Genomic DNA, 16,913 nt, shown 5'->3' on the forward strand with positions numbered 1-16,913 from the left:
TAGTCTGACATGAACACCTGAGCTAACATCGTTAGCAACACTGACACAAAAGCTAATGGCCCTTCAAGTTTGTTTTCCAGAGATATGACAGTTATGAAGTCTTATTGTTGGATACTTTTCTATTCTTTATTCAAAGGACACCGAATGCACCTGCCCTCCCCAGGTAACCCCCCCACCCCCCACCAGGTGCCCCCTCACCAGGTGCCCCCTGTGAGCTGGAAGTCCGGGAGACGCTAATGTTCCTGTTAGCACCGCCCCTCTGATGCTCATGGCTACATGCAGTAGCGGAAGTACTAGATCTTTTACTTAAGTAAAAGTACCAATACCACAGTGTACAAATACTCCAGAAATACCAACGTTAATACAGTTCATCTTGAGGGGAACTTGAACGAGTTTGGCAAATTTCATAAAGATTCATCCAACAGTTGTTGAGACTGACTGAGAGTCGTGCTGCTAGCATGGCTAACAATATAGATCAGTGCAGCTTTAACAGGCTGACAAAGTGCAGCTCTATAGAGACTAATGATGCCACATGGAGCCTGTTTGTGATGCACAACATGCATTTCATTTTCTTTCATTTGTTTATTTAGCAGAGACAATGGACAGTCATTGTCTATCCCAGAGTTAGCTGGATAGCTAAATTCCATCAGCAGTCCGAGTATGAAATACTGTAAACACATAAACATATTACGATATTAAACACCACATCCGAATGTAAATAATCAGGGACAGCAGCTTTTATTTCATATGATACTCGAGGCACCGACAGGAAACATTCAACGACTGCATGCAGGCTGATAGATACGTCCAGTCAATGTGCACACACTGTTCAACCAGAAATACATTACAGAGACATGTCAAGGCTTTCAGAAAGTAGAGAACTTATCAATAACAGATGCACAGAAAACATGAAACACAAAGAAACACTTCAAGCTTTTAGCACCAGAATAAAACAATATAATCCAAAGAAACCACAACAACATCAAGCAGTAAAGGAATGATGGGACACTTTAAACCACACAGCGTCCTCATACATATCATCATCATTAAAATGCTGATTTAATCTCATCCTCTGGCTTTCTTGAAACGTCTCAAAGCTTGTGTCAAAGGTAAAAATCACATTCTTCCAAACGAGGCCTTGTACCTCGTGGCACTACATGACAGTCTGTCGGCGAGTCACTGTCGCACGGCGTGAATAGGGGCAGCAGTGTGCGCTGACGGCCAAAGGAAAACATTTTAATGAGCACACACGCCTGTCATCAAACTTTTAAGGTGAGATATTCATGCAGCAGCTGCAGTGTGTTTACACAGATAAATGTTGACTCAACAGTTGCCTGGTAAAGCTTTAGCCTTGAAAGAATAAATAGCAAGGTGTTTATTTTGGAGTGAATGGCAGTTCTCCACGGGCTGAACAGCTTTACTCTGTTCTTAATGAGGACGATATGCTTTTAATCTGCAGGAATACTTTCTGATAAAAGCTTTAATCCAAGTTTGAAGAGAAAGATCTGAAAATATCAAAATTCAGGACATATACGCATGTTAAAGAGTAACTCAACACCCCCTGAAAATCCTGTTTTTGCTGACCTCCAGAGGTTTAACTCAACCTTGCTGCAGTGATGTACAGGTGTACTCCAGGACACTGTGACATCACTGTGGGTGTGGATACAGGTGCAACACTGCTGTGAAGACAATGAAATGTTGTGCGAGCCCTCGAGCTCTGACAGACCCGCTGAACACACTTCCTTCCTCATAAAACACTTGCTCAGCTGATTTTAAAGCTGCATTGTTTACAAACATTTTTGTTTGCTAGCAGTCTTCTTCTTCACTGAATAAACGGGGGACCGCTCATAAAAACATTCCTCCACAGTGCAACTAGTGATCAAAAACTCAACAGTACCTTTAAAGGAATAGTCTGACGTTTTAGGACGGACGCTTATTCACTTTCTTGCCTTCTCTCATGTCAGCAGTCGGTTAGCTTAGCATAAAGACTGGAAACAGCTAGCCTGGCTCTGTCCAAAGGTAACGCCGTCTCACTCACTCACTGATGTCTACGTATTCCTTTAACATGACTAACTTTAAGAGAGCAAGACGGACTATTTAGTCTTTCCTGTGACTTCTCCAGTAGGTTCAATAACAAATGCTGTTCTTTTTGGACTTTGCTAATTATAGGCATGACACAATAATCAAAATGTCATCATCATCATCATCATCATCATCACCCAGAAACACATTGTTCCTTCCTGTACACTCTTTACATTCACACTGTAAACACAAGCTAACACCACAGGAGCGTTTCCCGCCGTGTGTTTCTGGTTGCTTAAGCAGGAATGGTTTGTTGTCAAGGCGTCACGAGCGTCACGAGCGTCAGGACGGTTACAGCATCATATGTGACGGAACAACACTTTACTGTACAGACGCAGTGAGATGTCACTGAAACACATGGAAGCGGCAGGATGAGTGTGTTTGGTTAATGTTTGGCTTCTCGGGGGTAAAACTCAGCTAAGGTGCTCTGAGGGATCCTCTTCAGCATCTCTTTGGGGAAGATCCTCATGAGCTGCCATCCGATGTCCAGAGTCTCAAACACACTCCTGTTCTCGTAGGCACCTGGACACACACACACACACACACACACACACACACACACACACACACACACACACACACACACAGGGTTCAGCAAGTTTACACTTCACACTTTTAAAAGACCTTTTCATGGTAAAACTGGCGTATGATGGAAACCAGCAGGGAGGCCACATCCTGGAGGAACTCATGATTATATCACACTCTTTCAGGACTGCCCAGCAGTATATAACAGTCATTTATAATGATGTAATCAATCACATGAATGTGACCTGGACTTGGTCAAGTGTCAGAAAATGGATGGATGGATTAAGCAATTAAAAATGATTAATTAATTTAACTTGAGTTTTTGGTCAAATCGACTCTTTATTAGCTGATGAGCTACTGTGACATGTAGTGACATATTTTAAATCTCTTCCAACAGATATGTTTTATTATTATTATTAATATTGTTTATATCTGATATTACTGTTGGGTATTTTATTCATTTTGATTTCTGTATTATTTTGTTTGCCTCATTTCCTCCTGGAATGTTTTCATCCTGGATAAACTTGTAAAGCTCTTTGTTTTGAAAAGTTCTGTATAAATAAAGTTTATTATTATTTTCTGGAGGAAACTGAATTTAATGCTTTTACATATTCCTTGGACTTGTTAAATTAGTTTCCGTTCTATTGACAGCTGTAACTCTGAGGGACCTGCTGTGCCCCACTGCACCTTGGGAGATGAAGTTTTTCTCAAACTTGGTGAGGAACTCCAGATAGAGCAGGTCATCAGCTGTCAGAGCCTCCTCCCCCACCACCGCCTTCATGGCCTGGACGTCCTTCCCTATGGCATAACACGCGTACTACACACACACACACACACACACACACACACACACACACACTCTTTCAGAGTGGGATGGTAAAGGTAAGTGTGTGCAGTATGAGACAGGAAGTGTGTGTGTGAACTTACGAGCTGGTTGGAAACATCAGAGTGGTCTCTGCGGGTCATTCCCTCCCCGATGGCAGATTTCATGAGACGAGAGAGAGACGGCAGCACGTTGATGGGAGGATAGATCTAAACCGAAAGAAGACATCGATGAGTCAAAACGTCCACGTCTACTGTTTTCTACAAAATACAGAGTCACCAGCTGCTCGCTCACATCGCGTCCTGCTGCAGACGAAATTAATTAGATCTGCATTTCATTTCCAGGAGAAGACTCTGACGGTGAAGGCTGTTGGTTGTTTGTTGTGTTTTTGTTCATTAGTGCAGAGAAGCAGCACGTCATGTTAGCTTATAAATGAAAAGAATCCCGATGACACCCTCTGCTTACTTCCATTTTACTTTGGTGTCATGACGTTTGTAAGATGAAATTCAGCCACATGTTGATGAGTTAATAAGCATTATGAGGGGCGTCGCAATCCGTCACTCCACAACACTTTTAGGAAGTTCTTTTCTTCTGAATTCAGCTCCTGGTGGCTGCTCCTGGTGGCAGCTCCTGGTGGCTGCTCCTGGTGGCTGCTCCTGGTGTCAGCTCCTGGTGTCAGCTCCTGGTGGCAGCTCCTGGTGGCTGCTCCTGGTGGCAGCTCCTGGTGGCAGCTCCTGGTGGCTGCTCCTGGTGGCAGCTCCTGGTGTCAGCTCCTGGTGTCAGCTCCTGGTGTCAGCTCCTGGTGGCAGCTCCTGGTGGCTGCTCCTGGTGGCAGCTCCTGGTGGTAGCTCCTGGTGGCAGCTCCTGGTGGCTGCTCCTGGTGTCCATATTCACAGCAACAAAATGGACGCTGATAAAGAACAAAGCTCTCAGACAGGAAACCTGACGTGGCCAGACAAATGCTGCAGCAGCACTTTCTGAAGGAAATCAGATCGACGAGTCCCAAGTCAAGACCAGCAAGTCCAAAGTCAAGATTAGCAAGTCCCAAGCCAACACAAACAAGTCCCAAGCCAACACAAACAAGTCCCAAGTCAAGACCAGCAAGTTCCAAGTCAAGACCAGCAAGTCCCAAGTCAGGTTTAAAGTCAAGACCAACAAATCCAATGTCAAGTCCCAAGTCAAGACCAGCAAGTCCGAAATCAAAACCAACAAGTCTCAAGTCAATATGGTCGAATTCAGGTTCCGGGTCATGACCAACATGTCTCAAATCAAGTCCTACGTCAAGACCATCATGTTATGTGTGAAGTACCAAGTCAAGACCAACAAATTGAATGCCAAGACCAGATATCTCCTAAGTCAAGACCAACAAGAAGATTTTGTCGAGTCTAAAGTCATCAGATTCATGAATCGAGTCCCAGTCATGTGGCTCGTGTGACAGTGAATCCACGCCTCTGGATTACAGTACTGATCTTATTGTATGAGGGGTCTCGACACAGTATCTAAACATACCCGAGACGCTGCTCTTCATTACCTGTCTGTTGTGAAGTTGTCTGTCCACATAGATTTGTCCCTCAGTGATGTAACCGGTCAGATCAGGAATAGGATGAGTGATGTCTGAGAGACACAAGAACACTGTAAGAACCACAGCAGTCATCTGCATCAGGAGCTTGTGGTTGAATGTGCGAGTACCGTCATTGGGCATGGTGAGGATGGGGATCTGGGTGATGGAGCCATTACGTCCTTCTACTCTGCCAGCTCTCTCATAGATGGTGGCCAAATCCGTGTACATGTAACCGGGGAAACCCCGCCGGCCCGGCACCTCCTCTCTGGCTGCAGACACCTGAGACGCAGTTTGGACGAGTGAATACACAATTTATTTCCAATTTCCTGAAGTCATTTCAGAATAAATGCACAGAACATTGCGGCTGACCTCTCGGAGAGCTTCTGCGTAGGAACTCATATCAGTGAGAATGACGAGGACGTGCTTCTCACACTGATAGGCCAGATACTCCGCTGATGTCAGAGCCAAACGAGGCGTGATGATTCGCTCGATGCTGCAAGAAAGACGGGAGTTTAACCTCTTTCTGCTTCAGCAATTTCTGGCCTATTTCCACCTGTTTTTATATAACTTAATGCTTAATATCTCCTGATGTAAACATCACAGAACCACGGTTAATGTCTTCATTTGAAGAAGAGACTTGTACTATCAAATATTACAACTTAAATTACTGAATTTAATTACATTAAAATAAAGGGCAGACACGATTTCCATTAAACAAATTAAAAATGAACTTCTTACAGTGACCCTCCAAACATTACATTGTCCAGTTCCTACTCTTCTTGTCCACCAGTGCACCACACCTGAGGTTGACATGTGAAAGCACTCCCATTTTACAAGGCAATGAGTAATAAATGTACCTAGGCTTCTCTTTAATATTTCACAGATAATCTCTTGGGGTTAATGATGCTATAACATAATTACTAAGAACAACAACCACTTTTTATTTGGTATATAAAATTGATTTGTGGGTATACAACCTCATCTTGATTCAGCTTCAGTGTCTCTTTATGATTTGATCAGCAGCAGCCTAATTATTCTTTTGAATGAATTACTTTTTAAAGTTAGAAGGAGGTGATGAGGAAAAGGTCATACGTGGGGTCGTTGGCCAGGTTGAGGAACAAACAGACGTTGTCCATGGAACCGTTCTCCTCAAAGTCAGACTTAAAGAACCTGGCTGTCTCCATGTTCACCTGATGGCAGAGAGAAGAGAAACTGTGATCACTGTGAAGCACATGTGACACTTAACGGTGCAATTAATTCATCTAATTAATTAATGGTTAAGCGTGTTCCCGCTGACAGTCTGTTAATGACACTTTTGCAGAAGCTCTTCTCTCATATTTCTACTTCTACTAGTATCCCCCTTTCCTGTTCCCCCCACGTACATCTTCATGAACCTCCATCATTTCTGTCAAACTTCTCCTTTATTCATACAATATTATACAGATCACACACCAATATGATGCCAGTTTCAATCAACTGAAACAAGCTGCAAACCCAACACTACGACGTTGCATCCAGAAGACACATGAGCATCCCATTGGAGGCGTGTTTGTGGAAGTAAATCCTCAGCGTCGTGACCTTTGACCAACGAAGAGGGACACTGGAGCCCGAGTCCGTCTGACACTGTGAGTCCGGGTTTGAATGCATTTTTTGAATTTGCGAAGGAGGTGTGTTCAAGCCAAAACAAGGTGTTAAATTGCTCTTTAATCGCCCTCTTGGCCTTCTTAGTGTCTACAAGTGAAAAAGAATCTGAAGGTCTCACCCCCATTGCTGCGAATACGATGGCAAAGTTGTCCTCGCTGTAGTCCATCACGTCCTTGGACTTCTTCACCAAACCGGCCTGCCGGCAGATCTGAGCTGCGATCTGACGAGCCGAGAGAAGAGAGCAGAAATCTGAGCAGTTATTTATTCATCTTCAGCCTAATTTAAAGAAGAATCTCTCACTTACTTTAACTTAATTAAATCTAGCAAATTAAAGGGACGTGATGCAATTAATTCAGCAAATTTAATTAAGATTCGGCCCTGAGGATCTGGCACACAGAACATGTCGGTCAGGAAATTAACAGGCTTCCTTCCACTTTGTAACAGCACTGTGTACCTGTGTGTCTACATGTTGTAGTGTGTGTGTGTGTGTGTGTGTGTGTGTGTGTACCTCATTGTGTGGAAGCCCTGCAGCAGAGAAGATGGGTATTTTCTGCCCCCTGGCGATGCTGTTCATGCCATCGATGGCAGATATGCCGGTCTGGATCATCTCCTCAGGGTAGATACGACACTGAGGGTTTATGGGCTGGCCTGTAATATGAAAACAATTATTAGAATCATACAGGCGGGTGAAATATTAATGTAAACGCCGACATTAAGTGTGTTAGTAAGGCAGTCAAGTCTATTTGACACACCTGTATATTCTTGCTATTCACCACTGTGTGTTTGTACTGAATAAAGACCAAAGATCCTTTATTATATTTGAACACTCTTCATTTTCATGTTCCTGAAGTAGCTACACGCTGCGTGCCAAGTACAAGTACCTCAAAATGACTCCTACTTCCATGCAGCAAATATCAGCCTCACCTCGCAAGTTGCTGCTCATGCAAACTGAATATTTCCATTCAAAGTCAGAGCTGCCCGTGTTGGTGACCGGTCAACGTACCCATGATGTCCAAGAAGTCTTCAGCCAGGACTGCCGGTCCTCTGTCGATAGGTTTACCAGATCCATTAAACACACGACCTGCAAACACACACACACACACACACACACTTTATCATGTTTCTCCAGATAAACACACACATTCAGTTCAGTTTGTCGTTTCAGTCCAAACAACACTAACCTTCACTGGTAAACATGAGTTAATGTGAAGCTGAATGAATGTAACGCATTGATTGTGTCGCGTGTCGTACCCAACATGTCCTCAGAGACGGGGGTCCGCAAGATGTCTCCTGTAAACTCACAGCTGGTCTTCTTGGCGTCGATACCTGAAGTCCCCTCAAACACCTGCAGGGGGCAGAGTGGAGGAGCAAAGAGCAGGAAGGTTAGAAGGATCCTCCTACTGTGCTCTGTTGTGTAATGTACCTGTGTGCATCTCATCTGTTTAACTCTCTACATACAGGAGACCTGGACCTCAGAGGGTGGGGAGCTTAAAGAAAGTCTCCAGTCATGCTGCAGCTCTGTGAGGCTGCACGTCAACACAGGGGTTTAATGCTGAAGACTAAATCCAAACACAAAATGTTACAGGAAACCGGCAGGTTATATATTGTTATATGTTTGTCATGAGCTAGCCTTTGTTGTGACTGAAACTGAATTCTCTTATCAGCTGCCAGGAGGTTGAAGGCCGAGTACCTGCACCACGGCTTTGGAGCCGGTGACCTCCAGCACCTGCCCACTCCTCTTGGTGCCATCGGGGAGGGTGAGGTGGACGATCTCCGCATACCTCGGAAACTGTTGGAGTGAAGCAGGAACACGAGCGTCAGTTACAGGACAAACGTTGATGCTGAGAGATGTGGAGCGCGTTTACATGGAACATGAGAAACCTGCTTATTCATATCCACATAGACATGATTCTATCAGAAACCTCGATCAGGTATTTACATGACACAGTATCCTGGTTTCTACTCCAGGTAGCACATTCAGGACATGGTGTACACATGCACAACAGATAAAACCTGAACATAACCGTGTAAATATTTGGCAGTTGGTGGGGCTACAGGTGGGACTCCTGTGAGATCATAAAGACAACAGGGAACATGATCCATGCAGAGCTCCCTCTGTGCTGCACATGACAGGGTGAGTGGCTGCAGGATAAAGTAGATTATCTGAATGATGGGTCGGTCTTTACCTTCACCTGATCCAGAATCACCAGAGGACCGTTGACTCCAGACACCGTTTTATAGGCTGAGGATGCAGAAAACAGGAAGTGTTGACGACAGTGGAAACACAGCGTGTGCTGACACCATCGATTATTTTTGAGGATCGATTACTTGTTTAAAGTCCTTTTTCTCTGTCTGAGGTCTTTAATATCACAGTATCTGAATATCTTCAGGTTCTGGACATTTGAAAACGTCACTTTGGACCCGATGGACAGTTTATTATTTTCTAAAGATTTACAGACAATTAATCAAGACAATGCTCAGCCTCTCCGAGCTTTTGTAATGCAACTCATCACAGGAGGACAGGGAGCTGCACAGGGAGCGTATTTACATCCAGCTGAGGCCCACACACATTCATGCAACACTGCAGGCAGAGCTGCAGCTGGGGGTCGCTTCCATTATCAGGTCATTTCACAATTCAAATGTCAGAGTTCACATCCTCAGATGTTTTATTCTGTCTGACCAACTGTTGAGACACTCACTTTAACATCACAGCAGATTTCTGAAACTCTACAACATGAAAATGACAACTCATCTATAATTACTGCAGAGGAACTTTCCCTCCAGTGACTAATCGATTAATCTGACTGTATCGTCTGAGATCACAGACAGTCGTGATGCTCCCATCAGTCTGACATGTATTTGAAATGTCGCATCCCTCTCTACTTCCTGAAGACACAGGCAGAGCGCTGCACGACTCCTACCCCAGCTGCTCTTCTCAGGTACACGGGGACTCACTGAGGCGGGGCTGGGATATATAGTCCCGGCTCACGGCCATCACATGCTCCCGGGAGGCGGCGGCGGCGGCCGGAGCGGCGGCCGTCGGTTTGTTCCCGCTGACGGCGGAGGAGAGCTCGCTCATGGCCCCGTTCACCATCCCTCTGAGCGCCTTCATCGCCATGTTTCCACCTGCAGCGACGGCCCAAGTCGTGACTGCCTCGGCGCATGCGCAATGGGCACACCAGCTGCATCATGAGGGACGCTGGAAGTGTTCAACTGAAAACACTTCAATCCTCAACTTCTGTTACAAAGCAGTGCGTTCAGATACGAGGAGGGGGGGGGGGGGGGGGCAGTAAATGTGCACATGATCACGTTTAATGTAGGGGGGGGGGGGTCAATAGTCTTTACTAAGATGCTGTGAGGTTTTCAGCAGGTACATGATCCAAGTTGTCTCCAGTGTTTTCTACATCTGAAAACTAAACACTTTGGTTGTTTGTGTCAATCAGACATAATAGAATATAATATAATAATTTAGTGGGAAAAACATGTTGAAGAGTTTATTCTTTGACTTTCTGTCCAGCTGAGACTCCTGAAGCTGAACGCTAACATGCTCATGTTTACCACCATCTCAGTTTAGCTGATGAAAAGTCTGAGGATGAATAAAGTTATTACAGTTCATCCTGAGGGGACCATGGAGGTCTGGACCACATCTCATCACAGTCCAGACTCCCTCCCTCCTTGTTCGGACATGTTGATGAAATCAGCAGAGACGTCAGAGGTGATTTCTGTTGCGTTTAATCTCAACAGGGTCGTTGTTCAGAGGACACACACACACACACACACACACACACACACACACACACACACACACACACACACACACAACGTCCATTAAAACCAGACTGACCAGTGACACAGAGACACAAGGTGACTCCTGGAGGTGAAACTCCCAGTTTAACCAGTCCAACAGACGCTGTGGGTGATGAGCCGGTGAGGGATGTCAGTGTGCTACTCACCGGCTGCAACTACCGATTATTTTCATCATCGATTAATATAATATTTTTTTCTTTTTAGTCCATTAAATGTCAAAATGTAAAAAGTTAAACACTCAAGATATTCAGTTGTTTGACATTTATTCACAATCATTGCTTGAAAACTTACTATAACCATGAGCAAAATATTGTTCTGTGAATTGACTAATTGATTAATTGTTTCAGCCCTGGCAGGGATGCCAATTATAACAATCCATTAATCAATCAAGTTCCTTTTACAACAAAAAAGTCAGATTTCTCTGGTTCTAAATGTAAACATCTTTTATGATGACACATTTAATATCTTTAATATATATATATAAAAAAGATATTTGAAACTTCATCTTGGACTCTGGGAAGTTTTCATATTTTCTGCCATTTTATAGAACAGGCAACTAATCGATAATGAAAACGATCGTTAGCCGAACTCCAATATAAAACGTGATGTGAAGGAGGCCTGTGGTCTTTAAAATACAGGAAATATAAAAGAGTCCAATAAAAACCAAACAGGAGCAGTTCTTCTTCTTGGCACAGTGGCATCAAGCTTCGACTGACTTGAGGTCAGTTTGAAAAAGGCACGTTGAGATCAACTAACAGACAAACTTCTGGTTTTACGTCTTTTTATATATTTGTTGTTACCCGTCTGCTGCAGCTCAGCCAGGAGACACAGGGGGGACCAATTATCAATCAACTGATCGATTATAACCAAGTCTGTTCGGCCCCGATCCTGATCAGAGTCCCTGAAGTAACAGCTGCAGATACTAAATCTGACACAGTTTATTATCACCATCTGCTTCATCCAAACACATATCAAGTTGATGATGAGGAAGAGGAGCAGAGCGTCAGAACAGTCACACACTCTAATTTTCACTCTCATACGCGGTGAGATGCTGCGAGGAGGGCAGCAGGCCGACGTCACCGACAGCAGAGTTCAGTAAAGACACGATCGACGCAGGCGCATCTCCAACCGCAGCGAGCGAGCGCGTGTTGTTGGCGGACACGCAGAGGATCTCCAGTCCCACGAGGAGGTCTGCTGGCTGCCGCGACGCCGGCTGTTCACGTCAGCGTGTCCCATCAGACTAGTAGTCTCCATGCGTGTCGACTCTGTGTTTGTGCGTCTCTCTGTGGTGATGTCTCATTTTGGGGCCGGCCCACTCCTCCTCAGGTCCGTCTCGGGGCCCGCTGGACTCGTTGGTCCAGCGTGCAGAGTAGCGGGGGAGGTGAGGGGGAGGAGGACCTCTCCTTCGTTCCTCCTGCCAGCGGGAGGATGGACTCCACCCCGGCTCTGCTGGAGGATATCTGGACCTGCTCTCCTCTGAGCGAGGGGGTCTCCTCCACTGACTTTCAGGATGAGGGGGGGTCCATCGATACGAGTGGTGAGGGGCTCCCATGGGGGGATAGAAAGGAGGTGGGGGTAACAACGGTGGGCTGGGTAGGAGGTCGTCACGTGGATGGTGGTGATGTGAGCGGTGGTTTATTCCTCGGGGAGGGAAAGACCTGCTGGAGGAGAGACAGACGGAGGATGTTAGAAGAAACACGTTCATGTGTCCAAATACCTGCAGAACTGATGACATCCATTAGCCTCTAATGTTAGCATGCTAACACGCTAAACTAAGACGGTGAACATGGTGAACATCATACCTGCTAGCATATTGGACACATGAACATGTTGACCTGATGATGGCGCTGCATGTAAAGTCAGAGGAGTTATTACAGTTCATCCTGAACCACATCTCATGGCGGTCTACAGAAGCGGTCCCTGATGGTCCAGGTACATTTAGCCTGCAGGCTCTGACTCTCCTAATGGCTTCTCACTTCTATTTAGTTTTTTTATTAATTATTAAGACTGTGTGTTTCTATCCATCAGATCTGCCATTAGACGACAGGAAGTAAGCAAAACTAATGAAAGTCAACAGCAGTGTATAAATACTCCACCTTAACATACAAAGTGTGTGTAGGGACGAGGACTGATGGACCAAACAGACTTCATTAGAAAACTATCTGCTCAGTGAGGGGGTCGATACATTCACAGGAGGTGAAAGGAGTCTGATGAGCGGTCTTCTCCCCCCTACCTTTGGTACCAGGACTCGTCGTTGAAGTGTGGTCGTCTCTCCTCTCTGCTGTCAGAGTCTAACGGCTGACGTGCAGCGCGACCTCTCATTGGCTCCTGCTCAGACTCCTCCATCCCCTCATTACTGTTGAAAAGACAACACGGGGCGCAGACCAATAAATACCCTGATAGTCAGATCAACCTACAGCAGACAGTTATGTGGAATGATGAATGACACTGTAGGCCCCCTCAGACCAAAGTTCCCATGATGCTTTGGGGGATGTAAACAGGAAATATAATGTTCTGATGGATTCAGTGTGCTTCGCCTGTTTGTTTACATTTTGACACATTTGCAGTGTCCTCGTGGACGTCCAGACAACTTTCACTGGATCACTGAGACACTGAAGGAAACTTAAAAACAAGAGGATTCTCAGGCAGGTTCTGCACTTAGAAGCGTCTTTTCTCTGATTTCTAAGCAGGTTTATGGACATTTTGTGATGATGGACATCATTATTTGGAATCTACAAATAAGCGTTTCCTGTCTGTGTGACAGATTTGACTCTGAGGAGGATGATTTGATGCAAATTGTGGCAATCGAGCACTAAGATTTTTCCCCTCTGACGTATGACAAAGTGAGACTTACTGTTGTGTAAAGTGCAAAGTGTGTGTGTGTCACCTCCTCTTAGGTCCACATTGTAGGTCTTCCAGATAGTTCTGTCGTTCTATCTCATGGCCCCGCGAGGAGTTGAACACTGAGAACCAAAGAACATGTAAGATGCTTTACTTCCTTTCAGAAACGAGCCCTAAACCCATTAAAATAAGAGAGTGAACATCAGTACTCACGCTCTACAGCCTCTTTAGGATCCATCCCATCAACATCGATCAGATACCTGCAGGTCAGACACAGCTGTTAAACACCGTCCACACCTGCTCTGTTCAAACTACCACTGTATGTTCATGCCGTACACACCTGCAGATCAGGTAGCCGGTGCGGTTCAGGCCGTGGGTGCAGTGGACTCCGATCAGCTTGTCTGTGAAGGAAACAACATGCAATATGACGTTCATGTAGTTTATCAGTCACGCACAGCGTTGACTCCTCTCTCGCAGGAGACACGTGTTGTCGAGACACGAGATCAGCTTCATCACAGACAAGAGTTGGTGTTTCTCAAAGGGAAGACATTTCCTACATTTCTCTCTTCCTGTTATAAATATAGCTGCAGCATTAATCATTTCCGCTGGCCTGACAACAAGACTTCAACGGCTCTCAACACCTTCTCTTCCTCTCTGCTGCACATGAGGACGGCTGATAGTGAAACCACTCTGACTGACTGTTATATGAAGTATTCAGGGTATTCAGGGTATGAAGTATTCAGGGTACAGTAGCTGAGTGTGTGTGGGATTTGTGTTTTGATGCACATCATATACACAGAGAGAGAAATGCCATGTGAAAACTTTTGTATTGTTAATGCACTAACTTACTGTGAAAAGTTTCACCACAGAGAGCTCTGTCCTCAACTGACTTACCTTCGAGTGATACTTGTTTTTAGGAGAATATTAACTGCAAATAAAAAACCTTAAGTACTATAAAGCAGAGAAGGGTGTTGTGCTTTTTCAGCCCTGAGTAGTGTCTGCAGTCTTCCTCTCAGGCAGGGTACAGCTGTATGTGTTTTACTCTCTACTGCTCCTTAAGCTTATTGCTTTGAGCACACGATATGACGGAAGCCCCTTGTTCCTGACATGTGACACACTGACGAACACGCTCCAACAGCAGCTCTTCATCACGGTTTCTCACCGTTATCTGCGTTGTCTCGTAGAAACCTGCACACGACGCGTTTGAAGCTCAGGATCGTGTCGTCACTGGGAACCTGGTGACCAGCTGTGAAGATCTTCACAAACAGCAGTGACTCTGGTACGTCCTGCACACGGGAAACAATGAATGTAGGTGAATATTTTACTTTATATCCCTTTAAATTGAAAAGGAAACGTGTGTGTGTGTGTTTTGGCTGTTTACATGTAGGTTGTAGTAGCGTGTGGTGAAGGTCAGGTCAACGATCAAACCAAGTTCTTGGTTTTCTTTGTTCAAAGTGTCCTGCAGCTCCCACAGACCAAAGACTTCAGAGCCTGAGAGCTGACGGTTCAAAGACTGAAGAAAACACACAGGTTACAACCTCGCTGCCAACACACACTTTAAAAAGACTCCGACTGTGACTCCTGACCTGCTTCAGGGGAACTTTGAAGGCGATGAAGCGTGTCCCGTGAAGTCTCTCCCCAACAGCTTTGTAATCCAGCCATCTATTGGGAAGAAAGAAGGGTTACAGTCACGTACATGTGTATGTGTTGATGTTGTTATCGCCCTCAAACATTCAGTACCCCCCCCCCCCACACACACACACACACACACACACACACACCCCTCCCCCCTCTGTATAGTCCCCGTCTGAAACCTGCACTGATGGTTTTCATGGCTAGATAAACAAAATAACTGCTAAACTGCATAAATGTTGTCAGTTAGTCCACACGACTCAAACGGAAGCCGGACCAGTTGCCTGTAGTTAGCTCAACACTACAGACATCTGAACGTGTCGGTGTCCGTTGTTTACCTGTCCGGTATCCCGTTTTTCCTGCTGTGTCGGCGCATTTTCAGAGAGTTCCTCCGTCGTCGCCTGTTTTAACTGAACTATGTGAAGAAGTCTTAAAACCCTGGACGTTACCACAGTTAGCCCGCTCCTAGCTGTGTACTTCTACCTAAACCTGTCCGTAGTTACTGTAAACAGGCGCACGATAAGTACAGGAAGTATCTGTGATCATTTAAAAATACTATTTACTATGTTAATATCACCGTCCCCATATTAAACCCACGAACTGGCGCGCGACCCTGCTGTTTTCTTTGATGTGTGGCGTTAAACCGCTGAGAGCAGCTGTCTGCTTCCGACAGACGGCAGTCGCGTGTGGATGACGTAACGACACGCAATCGCAAAACAGACTTCACGTGACTGCCACCTGGCGATCAAACTGCAGCAGCAAGTATATTCACCAAGTACTGCACTTAAAATAAGTAAAGTACACGTTTGAGGTACATGTACTTTACTTGAGTATTTCCTTTTCTTACTCCACAACATCTCAGAGGCAAATATTGTTCCTTTTACTTCAATCTGAGCTCTTCAGATACTTTGCAGATTTGACAAACACATGATGAAGTTATAACTTAATCACATGTTTTATATGTAAAGTATATTGAACTACAAAACAGTACATAAAATACTTCACCAGTAACACTGAAATGCACCAGGAACACTAATGCAGTATATGATAGTAAAACACCCACAGGGGTCATTTTTCAGCATTACAGTATTAGTATTTTTACTTTTGATACTTTAAGTATTTTGTACTTAAGAAATATTTTCAATGCAGAAATTGTACTTTCTGTCATACTGTATGTACTGAGTGTGTACTGAGATACATCACACTTCACTGTGATCGTACCTTCTGTGATTACATATAAATTATAATAATAAATATAATATATTAACAAATAAACTTGATTGATTGATACGAAGGAAGCCTGTTTGCCTCTTTGAAGGACACTAGCACAGCGTCTGTACTTTTACTTGAATTTACACCATTTTTTGTACTGCAGTATGTTTAAATTGTTGTATTGGTACTTTTACTTTGGTTAAAGATCTGAGTACTTCTGAGAACTGATTACTGAATGCAGTACTCTGTCAGTACTTGGCACAGGTCTGTAGGTGATGACTGGTGTTTTTGAGCACAGCACAAACTGACAGGTTTGATTATCTATGTTCTGTGTTTGAAGATGCAAATTAAATTACAGTTGACAAAACAGACAGACGAGTGACTCACAAACCAGAAAATGACTGATGGCTGTTTTTCTTCTTACTGCAACCCGTGAGACTTGATGGGTAACATTACTTTTCTTGGCATGGAACATAACGAGCAAACAACTTTTTATGGAGAAGGCAAGACGGCTCATAATCTGTATTTTTACAGACAGTTGAACACAAATCGCTCGACTTTTGATTGAACGCAACCTTTAATCAAAACTGAAGTCCACTGATAAGATTCAGCCTTCTCCAGACATCGTAATCATTTATTCACCAGGAACTTTTGAAAACATGAAGTTTACAAAGTTCTTCACGGAATTAAAATAAGAGAACGCAGTAAAACTAAAACCATAAACAGTTAAATCATACACAACGATAAGGGCATAAAATCACTATAAAATAATAAAACCCTTCAAAC

At 44.4% G+C, this 16,913-nt stretch overlaps 2 protein-coding genes across 2 annotated transcripts; both read right to left on the reverse strand.

The window, feature by feature from the left end:
• Window positions 1-2,467: 2,467 nt before the first annotated feature.
• atp6v1b2 (ATPase H+ transporting V1 subunit B2) lies at window positions 2,468-9,823 on the reverse strand. Its single transcript, XM_070924173.1, is given in 15 exon segments — window positions 2,468-2,604; window positions 3,295-3,424; window positions 3,535-3,639; window positions 4,962-5,044; window positions 5,120-5,270; window positions 5,361-5,484; window positions 6,084-6,181; window positions 6,754-6,855; window positions 7,144-7,283; window positions 7,639-7,716; window positions 7,887-7,980; window positions 8,326-8,424; window positions 8,822-8,877; window positions 9,591-9,771; window positions 9,773-9,823. Coding segments are annotated over 15 exon segments (1,629 nt in total).
• Window positions 9,824-10,399: 576 nt separating this feature from the next.
• LOC139300956 (RNA/RNP complex-1-interacting phosphatase-like) lies at window positions 10,400-15,347 on the reverse strand. Its single transcript, XM_070924174.1, has 9 exons — window positions 15,254-15,347; window positions 14,870-14,945; window positions 14,665-14,796; window positions 14,446-14,569; window positions 13,624-13,684; window positions 13,497-13,543; window positions 13,330-13,405; window positions 12,676-12,798; window positions 10,400-12,100 (listed from the first exon to the last, which is right to left on the reverse strand). Exons 1-9 carry the CDS (start codon window positions 15,289-15,291, stop codon window positions 11,683-11,685), a joined length of 1,095 nt encoding a protein of 364 aa, XP_070780275.1. The 5' UTR covers window positions 15,292-15,347; the 3' UTR covers window positions 10,400-11,682.
• Window positions 15,348-16,913: the final 1,566 nt, after the last annotated feature.

This window comes from Enoplosus armatus, chromosome 18, assembly GCF_043641665.1.
Source record: "Enoplosus armatus isolate fEnoArm2 chromosome 18, fEnoArm2.hap1, whole genome shotgun sequence".
Classification (NCBI taxonomy): domain Eukaryota; kingdom Metazoa; phylum Chordata; class Actinopteri; order Centrarchiformes; family Enoplosidae; genus Enoplosus; species Enoplosus armatus.

Excerpts from the sequence above, each read along its gene's own strand:
- LOC139300956 (XM_070924174.1), bottom strand. The coding sequence starts at position 15,291 with ATGCGCCGACACAGCAGGAAAAACGGGATACCGGACAG. Across the intron at positions 13,544-13,623 it reads ACCGGCTACCTGATCTGCAG|GTATCTGATCGATGTTGATG; the intron begins GTGTGTACGGCA and ends TCTGACCTGCAG. Across the intron at positions 13,406-13,496 it reads TCCTAAAGAGGCTGTAGAGC|TGTTCAACTCCTCGCGGGGC; the intron begins GTGAGTACTGAT and ends TTTGGTTCTCAG.